Below are 12,051 nucleotides of genomic sequence, written 5' to 3' on the forward strand. Positions count from 1 at the left end.
TGCTGACAGATTTTTAGTTCTAGCAGCACCACAGGGCATCACTACAAGTACGCTAAGAAACTTTTCTTATTACAGATTTCTGAGCTGATCCGTTTTCCATTTAAGTCAACATGAGCAATATCACCATAAAGAACTCAACACTTGCTAACTGATACCATACACTCATCAAAATAATTTCATTTCTAAGTAAACAAAAAGCTGTGGTACCTCCAACACCATTGTGTGGTTACTGCTGGCACAGGAAAGCCATTTGGTGGCAGCTACTTCAGTGTGTTATGTCACGTAACACTATGTCAGTTCAGGACTGACAAATCTAAACATAGGGCTTGTAATGTTGGGAGAAATTTTTCCTGGGAAGATGGAGCAAAGGGGTATGGAATAACCTCTTTCTGTCTTTTGAAGACTCACTTATTTTCTAAGTGAAGGCATCTCAGAGAAGACTCAGCCCCTTACCTTTGGTCTGGAGGGGCTCGTGATGATTTTCAGAGCCTCTGTATTGCCTGTGAATGGCCCATGACCTGGACAACTGAACAAGTTATTGGTCTTTGTTTTTAAATCCTGAGAGAAAATTTGGATATTTAAATTTCTGATCTAAACATATGAAGGTCCAACTTGATCCAACAAAATACAGAAGCTTTTCCTTAACTGTAAGGAGCAACCATTGACCCCAAAATAGATCTATCCAGGTTCTTACAGAGAAGCCTCCAGTTGTTTTGGGGGGCAGAGGCTGGTATCAATAAAGTAGGAAATATATAGAAAGAAATAGCCTATGTCTATTATAAAGTGGAATAAACATGAAAAAGCAGTTTCTAATCTGTTTCAAAAGGTGCATAAAGGAATGATGAAGAGAGAGCTGGATCAGGCATGCTGGAGCTGCTCAGGATCCAAGTGATCCGGTTCTGTTGTGTTATGAAACCGAAAGGCCACATTTTGCTCTCATTTACAGATATATTCCTCAGAAAACCAGGAAGCATTGTTTGTCTGTGTGAAGGCAAAAAGAAGTTGGTTTGCTGTATAATTGCATCCATGATCCGTGAGGATCCTGATTGTAATAAAGCCATATGCTAAGCAAATCTATAACTGGAGATCTTTAAAAGACATATTAATTCCTTGGGACTTTATCTTGCAGTAGTCAATTTAGGGACAATTCAGTTACTAGATTGCTAACCATATCAGTTTCATAAATTCAGAGCAGTAAAATGAGCTAAAAAATCTTCACTTAAAGAAGCCAAAGCCTAAAGATAAAGTCTCCTTTTTAAACTGCCCTCTTACTTTGCCCTCTGCCTTGCTCCTGGAGCTTTCTGTTGGTACAATTTCTCTCACTTGGGTATCAATCCCATTAGACTGCTATATTATATGGTTAAAACATTGATGTAACACAAGCTGCTACAGCAAATAATTGAAGTAATAAAATACAACTGCAGTTATTTGCTCTCTTGAATTGCAGGCAGAAAAAACGAGACAGGGTTTTTTTAAGCTGACCCCACCGTGTTGCACACAGACAGCAGAACTTTTTAAAATGTCTTTTCTTTTACTGTTGCAAAACTTCTTTGAAAGAAATACAGTGTAGTTGTAGTATCTTATTCTTTTTTTTTTTTTTTTTTTTTTTTTTTTTCCCCACTCGAAGAGCAATTAATCTATGTTGTGGAATCATGTCTTCATAATCTTATTTAAAAACTGTAGCTTTATTTTTAAGACCCAGGATGTTGAAAGAATCTGAAACTACAACTACGTTTTGGGTTTTTTTTTTTCTCCCCTAAAGGAACTTAATGGATGTAACTTTTTTCTTTGTGTGTATGTGTGTGTGTGAACATCTCCTCTAGGCCGACTCATTTTGTCAAGTGTTAGCCCAAAGTGTTCTATAAATGGCTGAACTGTAAAGTATGACTAAATGGGGTTTGCAGTGGAAATACTCCCAGCTCCTTGTCTGCCACGGCATGTGTACAGTACTAGGGCATAGTGCCTCACATCCTCAGTTTGTTCAGGAAGTAAAAAGAGGATTTTTTGTATCTATCTTTTTATCTTTTCCATGGCTGGGAGGGGTATACCCTCATGTGTGAGCTTCCCTGAGTCTGACTCTGACCAGGGGGGATGTCAGGACCTTCATTTTCTCTTTGGCACAGAATAAGCACCAGAGACAGTCAGCCGGCTTTAAATTTCTTGAGACATTTTGTTTCAGCCTGTACAAATGTCAACTACTTGATTTACAAAGTATATTAACATTATTTCAATATCGAGAAAATGTTGTTTGGTTCTTTTTTATTTCACAGGTTAAGTGGTTTATTTTATTTATTAAGCCTATTGAAAAAGATTTTATGGAAAATTCTGAAGACAAAATGCCCTGTTTCCTTCTACATGTTCACTAATAGATATATTATACAATGCTAGAAAAAGGCAAAAGGCCAAACTCATCTCTGGTGTAATTCCAGTAAAAGCAATAAAATTACACAAGGCATGAATTTGGCCCAAGCATTGTAAATGTTACTCTGGTGCACACTGAGTGTCTGCTTGTTGTTACTGGCAGGGCTTAAAATACAAATCCTCGGGTTTTTTTCATAGAAATGGATACATTTCTCTGGAACAGATTAATCAATGAAACAGGTATCAGGTAACTATGACAAAGACAGCAACTGGTTCAAATGCCTGCCTTTTTCATGGCTTTTTCCTCTTCTAACTAGTTTACCCTTGCTGCTTTCAGATTTTTTTAAATATAAATTTATTCTCTCTTTTGTGCATTGTCATTGCAAGGCTCTTTTTCTGCCTTTTTTTTTTTTTTTCCTTCCCCCTGCTGTTGTCTCCTTTTCTCTAATTTGTCTTGTATGCCCTTCCGTGATGTTTCCTGTTGACACTTCTTGATATTTTTTTCTAACTCAGAATGTGGCTTTCTAGCAGACACAGAGGCCCCAAAGTGAATACCCTTCAGAGCCAATTTTGACTTGGACCTTGCACAACACTATTAACTGGCTCTTACACTAAGAAAGGTGGCTAGAGCAGGATTGCCTGAGCCTGAAGACAGAGATGGTTGAGGAAAGCTTGCCAACATGTTTGCACTAAATTCAACCACTCTTAATTTCTACTCAAAAGGAGAAAAAGAAACAACCAACACAACAAACCCCAAACATTTTAAATCACAAACTTACAAGGGCTTTTCTCAGAACTTTGTTGTTTTATGCTGCATTCATCTGTACGTTTAAGTTTATGCTTGTTGGCCATTTTAAAGTAAACATAGTTCAATGCCCTCAGAAACAGATTTCTTCAGCCCATTAGAATTCCCTGGAAAAAGTCTTTATCTGCTGAACTGCTGGATATTTTTGTGAGTGTGTAATTTTTTTTTCCTATCTGCTTTTTGTTGGGTTTTTTGGTTGTTTTTTTGTTTGTTTTTGTCTTTTTTTAAATTCAGTGCATATAGATGTTGGGACCAGAAGCTTCCTTGGAACAAGATAGAATCATAAAAGACTTCAGGAATCTCATCACAAGCTAAACAGTACAAATTGCACATTCTTCATGGAAGTATTAGCTTTTAGTGCGTGCCTGGATCCAAGCATAATAGATTATCCCAAAGTGGGAAAGAATGAACAGTACAAAATTAGCAGAACTGGGAGCTCAGATCATTTGGTGAAGCAACATGATCTCTGTACTTTCAGGGCACTGAATTCTAAAGCCACTGGAAACAATATGTAAAATTATATCAGAGTAAGCAAGGAAGCATGTGTAGGCTTGGGAGAAGGAAAACAAAAATGTTTGGAAAACACCTTTCCAGAGGAGAATAAGTACTGAAAATCAGTCAATGAGCTTGTAGGAAATAGACTGCTACTCATGAACAGTGTCGTGCTCTTAGGATAGAAATAGGCTAAAAGATACAATAGAGAGCAAACACAAAATACATGTCAGTGGTTATTCAGGAGCCAAGTGCTGTTGGAGAATAGTCTTGCACTCAGACACAACTATAAAACTGTGCACAGGATAGGTCGGTCTCCTGAGGTTTCCCTTTTCCTCAAGGAAACCTTGCCAGAACAAATCCTTTATGCCACCAGCTGATGAGTTTGGTCTAATCATGCTGGGAAGTGGCCCAGGAGCACTCTGCTTTTAATGGAAGCTTGAAGATGGTGGTGAGCATACTCTGGCAAAACTACCCTGTACTTTCCAGCTGCCTTCTTCAGGTCCTCAGGAATGGGGCCGAAGCATTTTTGAGAACCAAATGCATAAGAAAACATTCCTTAAGCTAAATATGCCCTGGAGGAGTAAGTCACTGAACAACGTGTAACAATATGGAGGATTACAATACACACAGGGATATAAGCTGCTGGAGGTTGTATATAGTGGCTATTAATACCTATCTTGGCTGCACAGGCCTCGTGTCTTCTGCCATCTTTACTGTGCTCCTGGAATCTCCTGACTACACCACACCAAAGTCAGTGATCCCAGCATGGGAGTCATCAGCTTTAGGAGGTGCTTGGAAATATTATTATTTTTTCAATTATTCTGCAATGTTTTCTTCCACTGGAAAATGAGGTAGCATTAAATTATTTAAAAACTCATCTTTTCCTAGTAATATAAATATATTCACACTACTTTATATTTTTAAAACTCATTTCCTCTTTCCTTAACTCCTTAAGATAAGTGAACTCTCCTCTATGTAAACTTCCTACCAGAATACTGACTACCTTTTAAGCAATATATGATTTAGAAGGTAATGAAATATCACTTTCTTTCTCTCTCTTTTTTTTTTTTTTAATAAATAGGTTTTAAAGTGCTTTTAGCTGCACTTTAGCTTTTAGATTAAGTGATAAAGCTGATGAAAGGGACACAACCTTCTATCACAGGGCAGCCTGGCATTTGGGAGGTGAGGTAGTTTAAAATACCATTTTTATCTTCATTTCTCTTCATTGGGATGAATGTATTTCTTTACTGCATCCCATAAGGTACTTTATCTTTGCCCATAAAGATATTTTCTTCCTTAAACACTGCTTATTCAGTGGTACGAGGCTTTGTGTTTGTGCATTTCTGAAATGCACAAAACCAAGTAAAAACCAAGTCACAGTTGTGGAAATTAGTGTCTTTTGATTTTAGGTGCTTTGGGGTGTCAAACTTCAGACACTTTAAAGAGATCTCATTTTCAGGAAGCAAACCCTTAAAAACTTCTTTCAAACCAAGTCTGCTTCAAATTGTACACCCAACATAATGGTCACTTCTGAAGTCTCTCTGGCATGCCCAGACCTACCCCAGCAGATCACCCCCAAGAACCAAGAGCTCAGGGATTTGTTGTCACTGATCCTATTTAACATGATTTGCTCACTGGGGGCTCAGAGCAATGAAACCCAGTAAATAATGCATTGAACAAACAGAGAAGATAACAAAAAGGAAATAGTTAAGGTACTGTAATAATTTTAGCCATTCTTTTTTCAGGTCACTATAATCTGCCCAAAGATAACTAATTGTTCAAAGTAAACATTCCACTCCGACCACAAAAGGAATCCATTACACAAACATATAATTCACAGTCATTTTTAGTGGGTTGTAAACAGTTTGGAATGAGCATAAAATGGGACAAAAATCAAAGTGAGCATTTAGAAATGAAAAAGTGTTTGCTACAAAAGGTCAGTCCCTTTACTTGGCAAACTATGTAGAAAAGCCTGGGAAAATGTTGAACACACAAGCAGTAAGGGAATTTTAAAGCCAACAACCTCCCTGTTTCTTTAAACAGACATCGGAACCTATAACTGGATCCTGTCAAACAAACGACTGCAAAAAAACATAACAGCTGCTAAGAAGTAAAGTTGAAAGATAAAGTTTTCTAAGCTAAGAACCTTCTCAGAATTGGACTAAAGGTCTTTCTTAAATCTTTAAGCAAGGTTATGGATCCCAGGGTGGCTTTTAGGCATTGAATCAAATATGTAATTTTGTGTATCATTCCTGTCAGAGCATCCTGTGCTCCAAGAAAAGCAACAGAAAACAATGTCTGCAATGTCCAGTTTAGAATGGAAACGGTACCTGTAATCTTCAGCTTTGCTGCCTGCAGTGTCATTTTTCAAGTCATTTAAGCTGATTTGAGAACACTAACTTGGGTTCGGGAACAGAGGGAGAAAATGAAGGACATTTCAAGAGAGAGATGAAAGTTAAATTATATTTCCCTGGAGCTTCAGTACTGTATTTCTTTACAAAACTTAAAACTACACTGGATACCCTCAATAGGTTTTGTACACTGACTGCTTGGGGTGTTCGTTTACTCTGTCATTAGACACACAGACAAATGATCATCTCTAGTAAAGAGTTTAGCATCAGACTGTTTTCACAGGATAAAACATCACTCTGAGAAGAACTGGATGGCATTTTGATTAGGTACAATGCAGACTGATATATTTTTATTTTTTTAATGCGTTCTACTCATGCCTTTCACATATTTAAAAGAAAAAAAAATAATCAAAAAACAGCCAGGATTTTTAAAGGGTCATGGATAACAAAATAAATAGGTGACTCAAGAAGTGACTGGAAATAATATCTGGCCTAGAAACACCAAAAATCTTGCAATGGGCCCCACCCTTGGCAGGAGTGTACAGCATGTGAGTTAGAGTACTCTGAGAGGATTGTCCTAGGCTTTCCTTGCTGCATCACTCAGCTCAGGATTGGGGCTACCTATTAGACATGTTCTGGGGAGGAGAAAAAGTGTGGAAAACATTGAAAAAGGCAACTCAGCAGAAAGAGACACAATACATCCACGGTAGATGCTGATGACAAAGTAAAAGTCCAGTGAGAAAAAACAAGAATAACGCTGTTCATGAAAAGCTTTCTCTCAAAGTCCTTGAAAAAGCAGAAATTGAAGAAATGCTGAAAGTCTTTGAATACTGACTATTTTTTTCAATCTGAGCATTGCACTCTACAGAATTATTTTCTCTCCTCACCATGTCCCACATATGTGGGAGGGTTTTTTCCACTTTGGATATTTCATTAGATACCAAGGGTGCAAAGCTCCTTGCCTACTGGCACAGACTGTATAGCTAAATACACAGAACAAGAAGTTTGTCCAAAATTATGAATGAATAAATAATACCAGAAGAATGAAGGGAAAAAATGAGCTTGCTTTTTTTAAAAAAAAAAAAAAAAAGTGACAATTGCCTCACAAGTTTACAAGAACAGGCACATTATTATTGACTGTCTTTATGAAACTCCACTAGTAGCTCTGCAAGATGGCTGAATAAATGCAGAAAGACCTTCTGCTTCCCAGTCCCTTTTCAATAACTAAAAATACCAAAAGATGCTGAAAAAAAAGGGAATTCTCTCTTGAACAAATGAAGCCTTGTCAGATAGATAAATATGGATTATGGTGTAAGAAGTCTTAGACCAGACCTTATAAAGCACCTCTGTCCTGTAATGGTAAAAAAGCAACAGTAGCCTAGGGGAGAAATGACCAAAATCTGATCTAAGTTGGAGCAAAACAATTTCAGAATAATTCCTCTGATTTCAATGTAGACATTAAATTTACAACAATGTAACTAACCAGGAAATTGTGCCAACAGTTAAAGACACCCTGTACATTTTTCATCTGTGGGAGAATATTGCTACACTTGGCTATTGTATGTAACCTCCCCTACGCAGGAAAATGTACTAATTAATACGGTTTATTCAGACCACTGCTAGACTTGCTTTCTGTGCAGGGTGGCAACGTTTTAAAAATCAGAAAAACAAATAGAAAACCAGTAGGTAAACTATAATTAAAGCCATGAGCTGATAAACAAGAACAGAACCGTTCAGCAAAGTACGAATGTTTTGCAAGTGACATTTAGGGTTAGTCTCCTAAGGTATTTTTTCCTAATAATCCTTTATCTTAAACGAAGCATGCAAATAACATTTTTTTGGTACAGTTACAGTATGTAGATGATATATTTTCTAAATAGGAAAGAAAGCTTTTCTACAACAGCCAATATGCCAGCTGTACTGAGTATCTAGGCCATCTTACTAAGACTATGAAAGTAAACATACAGTTTTCATTAAATGTGCCTTTCTCATAATTGGTACATAAGTATTTCCCATGACTCTGCAGTTGAGTATCTTGGCTGGAGGCATATCTGGCCATTAAGAGGAGGGCTTCAGATCTGTTGAGTCTCAGCCATGCCGGGAGACTTGGCACCTCCACATACTGCTTCCTAATACCAACCCCGGTATAAAATGTCATCAGAAGCTTGCATAAACATTGGACTTAGCTTCACATAAATTACTGCTGTCCTGAGATAGTTTATGCCAAAACTTAGTAAAAACAACACTTTGAGTAAATAGAATGTGAGTAAATGCAAGCATTTTAATCCAAGAAAATAAGAACAGAAAAAACTGTATATCTAATATAAACTCATAAATACAGTGATAAAATGAAATTTTTATCTCATGCCACATGATTAGCTTTTATTTACATGTTAGACTAACTAAAAGGGGTAGACTTCTCTAAGTGAGAGCAAGTTTGAACAAAGCACAAGAACAATAATCTAATGCTCAGAAGGATGAACTCCTCTGAAGAAATAGAGTGATATTTTAATTTTCTTCCGTGAACATTTCCCTGATAATCACACAGACAATAAACATCCAATTAGGCTTCTTGGATTTTTCTATTATGATTCAGAGTCCTCTGGCCTCACTTCTCCTGGAGGAGTGGTCAGATACCACAAAACATCTAGGAAATATCTAGTGCATCTTCTGGAGGACCTGTGCTAAGATGGGAGCTGAACAGTCAATTAGACACGTCCCTCATGGCGTGGCATTTCTGTAATCTAATCGCTGCCTTTCCTTTTCATGTCCTGAATTTCTCCTCACAATTCCTCATCTATTAATAGCCACTTCACACATTTCTCCCCTTTCTTTGTCTCTTTCTTTATCCAGCCTCCAGCCTTCCTCCAAAAAAACCAATGCTGCTATCTCCCCCTACTGAACGATCTCCAGGTTGTTAGTCTCTGACTTCCTGCCAATCATTCTGGGAATAATAATATCCCAGCACTCTCTTTGCTGTATAATTAAAACATGATTTTCCCAGAGTTTGAAACTCCAGGGTAGTTTTATTGCACCTTTCACTATAAAACCAGGTAACAACGATGGAATTAAAATAGCTTTTTCCTTTGTGGTTAACAGTCTAAGTATCTTTTTATTTTTCATTGCTTCTCTTGTTCTGAGATTCCAGTATATGGCAGTGACAATGGGTTCACCCAGCCTTATTCTGAAAATAAATTTTCTATCTTTTGCAAGATATATGTTTCCCCAGATCCCTGGAACAAGTTGTAAACTTGTAACAGATGGTGATGAAGCCTCACATTTTTATACAATACATTTTAAGATTCTGCATCTACCGCATGTACCTTCCAAAGAAAATGACCTTCAATGAGAGAAGATACACTCTGAAGAAAGGAAGGCAGGCAACGGTGTTAAGCACATCTTTTTATACCATGAAAATCCTTCTTATTAAATTAATCAAAAACTTTTAATGAGGATGAATACTCATCGCAGGGTTCTTACGATATTATGGGGTTTTAAAATAACACTAGAAATTAGACACCTACGCGCATTAAAAAAATAAATGTGGTTACACTGGAATAAGATTTATTTTGGTTGAATACACTTCAGGACTTAGGAAAAAGTATTGGCATGATGCTCACCAGAGAGTTCAGAATGAAAGTTGCTGACATTTTATTGATGTTTAGTGTTTGCTTACCCAGAGAAAGGCCAAAACAACAACATGTCAAGCAAAATATAAGGAATAATCAGCAGAAATGGGTTCTATTAGTGTCTTATCAAGTAACGAAAATGAAGATACAGAATGGGATATAATTCTGTCCATAACTATATTATAAATTGCACTGCCTGCCTACCCTGGCAATTCAGAGTTACCAGGTTAAAGGTTTGATTACTAATAGAGAAAAAAAAATAGTGTTAAATATTACTCACCTCTTTTTTCAACAGCCTCTATACACAGTCTTACGAACTGGGGAACTGTAGATTTCTCATGCTCACAAACCAAGTGCAAATGGGAGCCAAAAATTTGATCTACATTTTGGGAAAAAAAAAAAGAAAAAGAAAAAAAAAAAAAAAAGAGGAAAATACATTAAACTAAATTATTATTAGTGGGATTTTTCTCTCTTCTGAGTTTTTAACATTTCTTAAAATCTCAACTATCAAAGATGGACAGACAAAGTTGGAAATAAATCCTTTCTGAGTTCTAGTGATTGTTAACTTCTGTCACAGAACCAAACCTCTCGATATCTGCTGCCCACAGGACCCAGACACATCTCCTGGGCTCAAGTTTAAATTGCCATTTATACCTAGACCTTTACAACACTTGGATGTCTCTGGGGTTTGCTTGGACCTGCTGTAAAAAAAAAGGGAAGGCCTTTCTGGAGATACAGCTCCATATTGTGTTGAATCCAAAACCTTGCATGATACTAACTGATGGTGCAACCTTGAAGCCTGTTTCTTCCATGCATATGGAATTCCACTCTTGCCATAGAGAACCATAGGGATGCAAGGACTTCATTGCTTTGCATCATTAGAACTTAGTACAAATCAATGTCATCTTCAAAAGAGGTTTTTATTGTTACCATATTACCTCTTTAATAAAACAGAACATACTAGATATCTTTGGTTGAGATTGCATCTTACACTGTTCAACTTGTGGTTTGTATTGTTTCTTTGATGAATAATCATTTAAGGAGATAATGCTACCTTTACATTTTTAAGATTTTAAAGTTTTGAGCAACTCTGAACATTGATCTTAAAACATATTTATATAAGCAGGTTAAACTCATCAGATTATTAACTAGCTTCCTCCACCTCATTTCCACTCTATATGTTTGAGAAATTATGAAAAGAACAATCAGTAATGGAGATGTTGTCAGCTAGAATCAAAATGAATCAAACAGATGAAAGAAACTACTCGATAGGAGCCAGTTAAATGTTCAAACAATAAGAGTGTACTATCATCATTTATCCAAGGAGACAGTCTCCATACAGCATTCCAACAGAGTACTACATTTTGGGGTTTGGTGTAGAGGCTTTGAAAATTTGTGTACAGATAGCTGAGGGGTGCTAGTATAAGCTCAGGCTGTGAAGAGCAAACCCAACACACACGCTCACTTGCAGAACAGCAGAAGCTCCTGCTGTCCTCTACAGCTCCCATGGCACTGGATATTTGTCCATACTCATTCCCACCATCGTCCACCATAATCATTTTACTCTTCTTCCTCCAAGCAGTGTGTCTTTTTCTCACTAATATAAAATTTTCTGCTTTGCCAGGGGCTTTGCATTCCTGTCATTCATCACTACTATTTCTTACTGAGCTTAGGTTTCAAGAGCACCACGGTCGCCTTTGCTAATACCCCAAAGTAGGGAACAACCAGGGAAACAAGGTGGGGTGCATGGCATGGCTTGGACTTCCTAATATGTATCAGGGAAGTTTATCCCAGCCCCTCCCAAAGCATGTGATCTGCAGACTGGTAGAGTACACCAAAGCCTGGTCTGAAATAGGTTGGAGTTTCACCTGCAGTAGAGCTGAAGAATGGAGGATGGGTAACACAGAACCACGCTGAAGAAGGTTGTGTGCATGTGTGGCATTAAGCACTAGTGAACAGCCTGTCACATGTTTTGGGGTTATGCTTCTGACAAAGCACAGTCTGGTTACATTTTCTTCATAAAACATTTATAGCTGCCTTCAGTGGTAATTACATATATACAGAGATTTATGATTAAAAATTACTAGCACTTCCTCTTTTTGACATTTTAATTGTTTCTTAAAATTTTAGCAAAGACCTGTCAAATTCTTTGCATAATACAGAATGGTCTCCAATGTAAATAGTATTAAAAAGAAGTAAAAAATTGTTTGTAAACAATTTCAAAAGCAAAACAAGCAAAGAACTGGATGGTGTTTAGAGGGCAATACTTGAAAAACTGAAAAAAAAATAATGCATGGGTGTTCAGCAGCTCCTTTTCTCTAGTATAACCACTTTTTAACCAACTTCCAGGATGATTTTGCAGTTACTCTTAGAATCAGTGGTATGAATGAGGAATACTTGGCATTACTGG

General features: G+C 37.1%; 1 protein-coding gene across 1 annotated transcript in view; it reads right to left on the reverse strand.

The window, feature by feature from the left end:
- ARHGAP15 (Rho GTPase activating protein 15) overlaps positions 1-12,051 on the reverse strand; it is a gene marked incomplete at its 5' end in the record, with an annotated part of 279,947 nt that overhangs the window by 119,265 nt on the left and 148,631 nt on the right. The window contains one exon of the mRNA XM_009997402.1: positions 9,922-10,020. Coding sequence (XP_009995704.1) covers positions 9,922-10,020 — 99 coding nt within the window. The remainder of the gene's footprint in view (positions 1-9,921; positions 10,021-12,051) is intronic.

The sequence above is a fragment of the Chaetura pelagica genome, unplaced genomic scaffold (genome assembly GCF_000747805.2).
Source record: "Chaetura pelagica isolate M959 unplaced genomic scaffold, ChaPel_1.0 scaffold575, whole genome shotgun sequence".
Taxonomy (NCBI): domain Eukaryota; kingdom Metazoa; phylum Chordata; class Aves; order Apodiformes; family Apodidae; genus Chaetura; species Chaetura pelagica.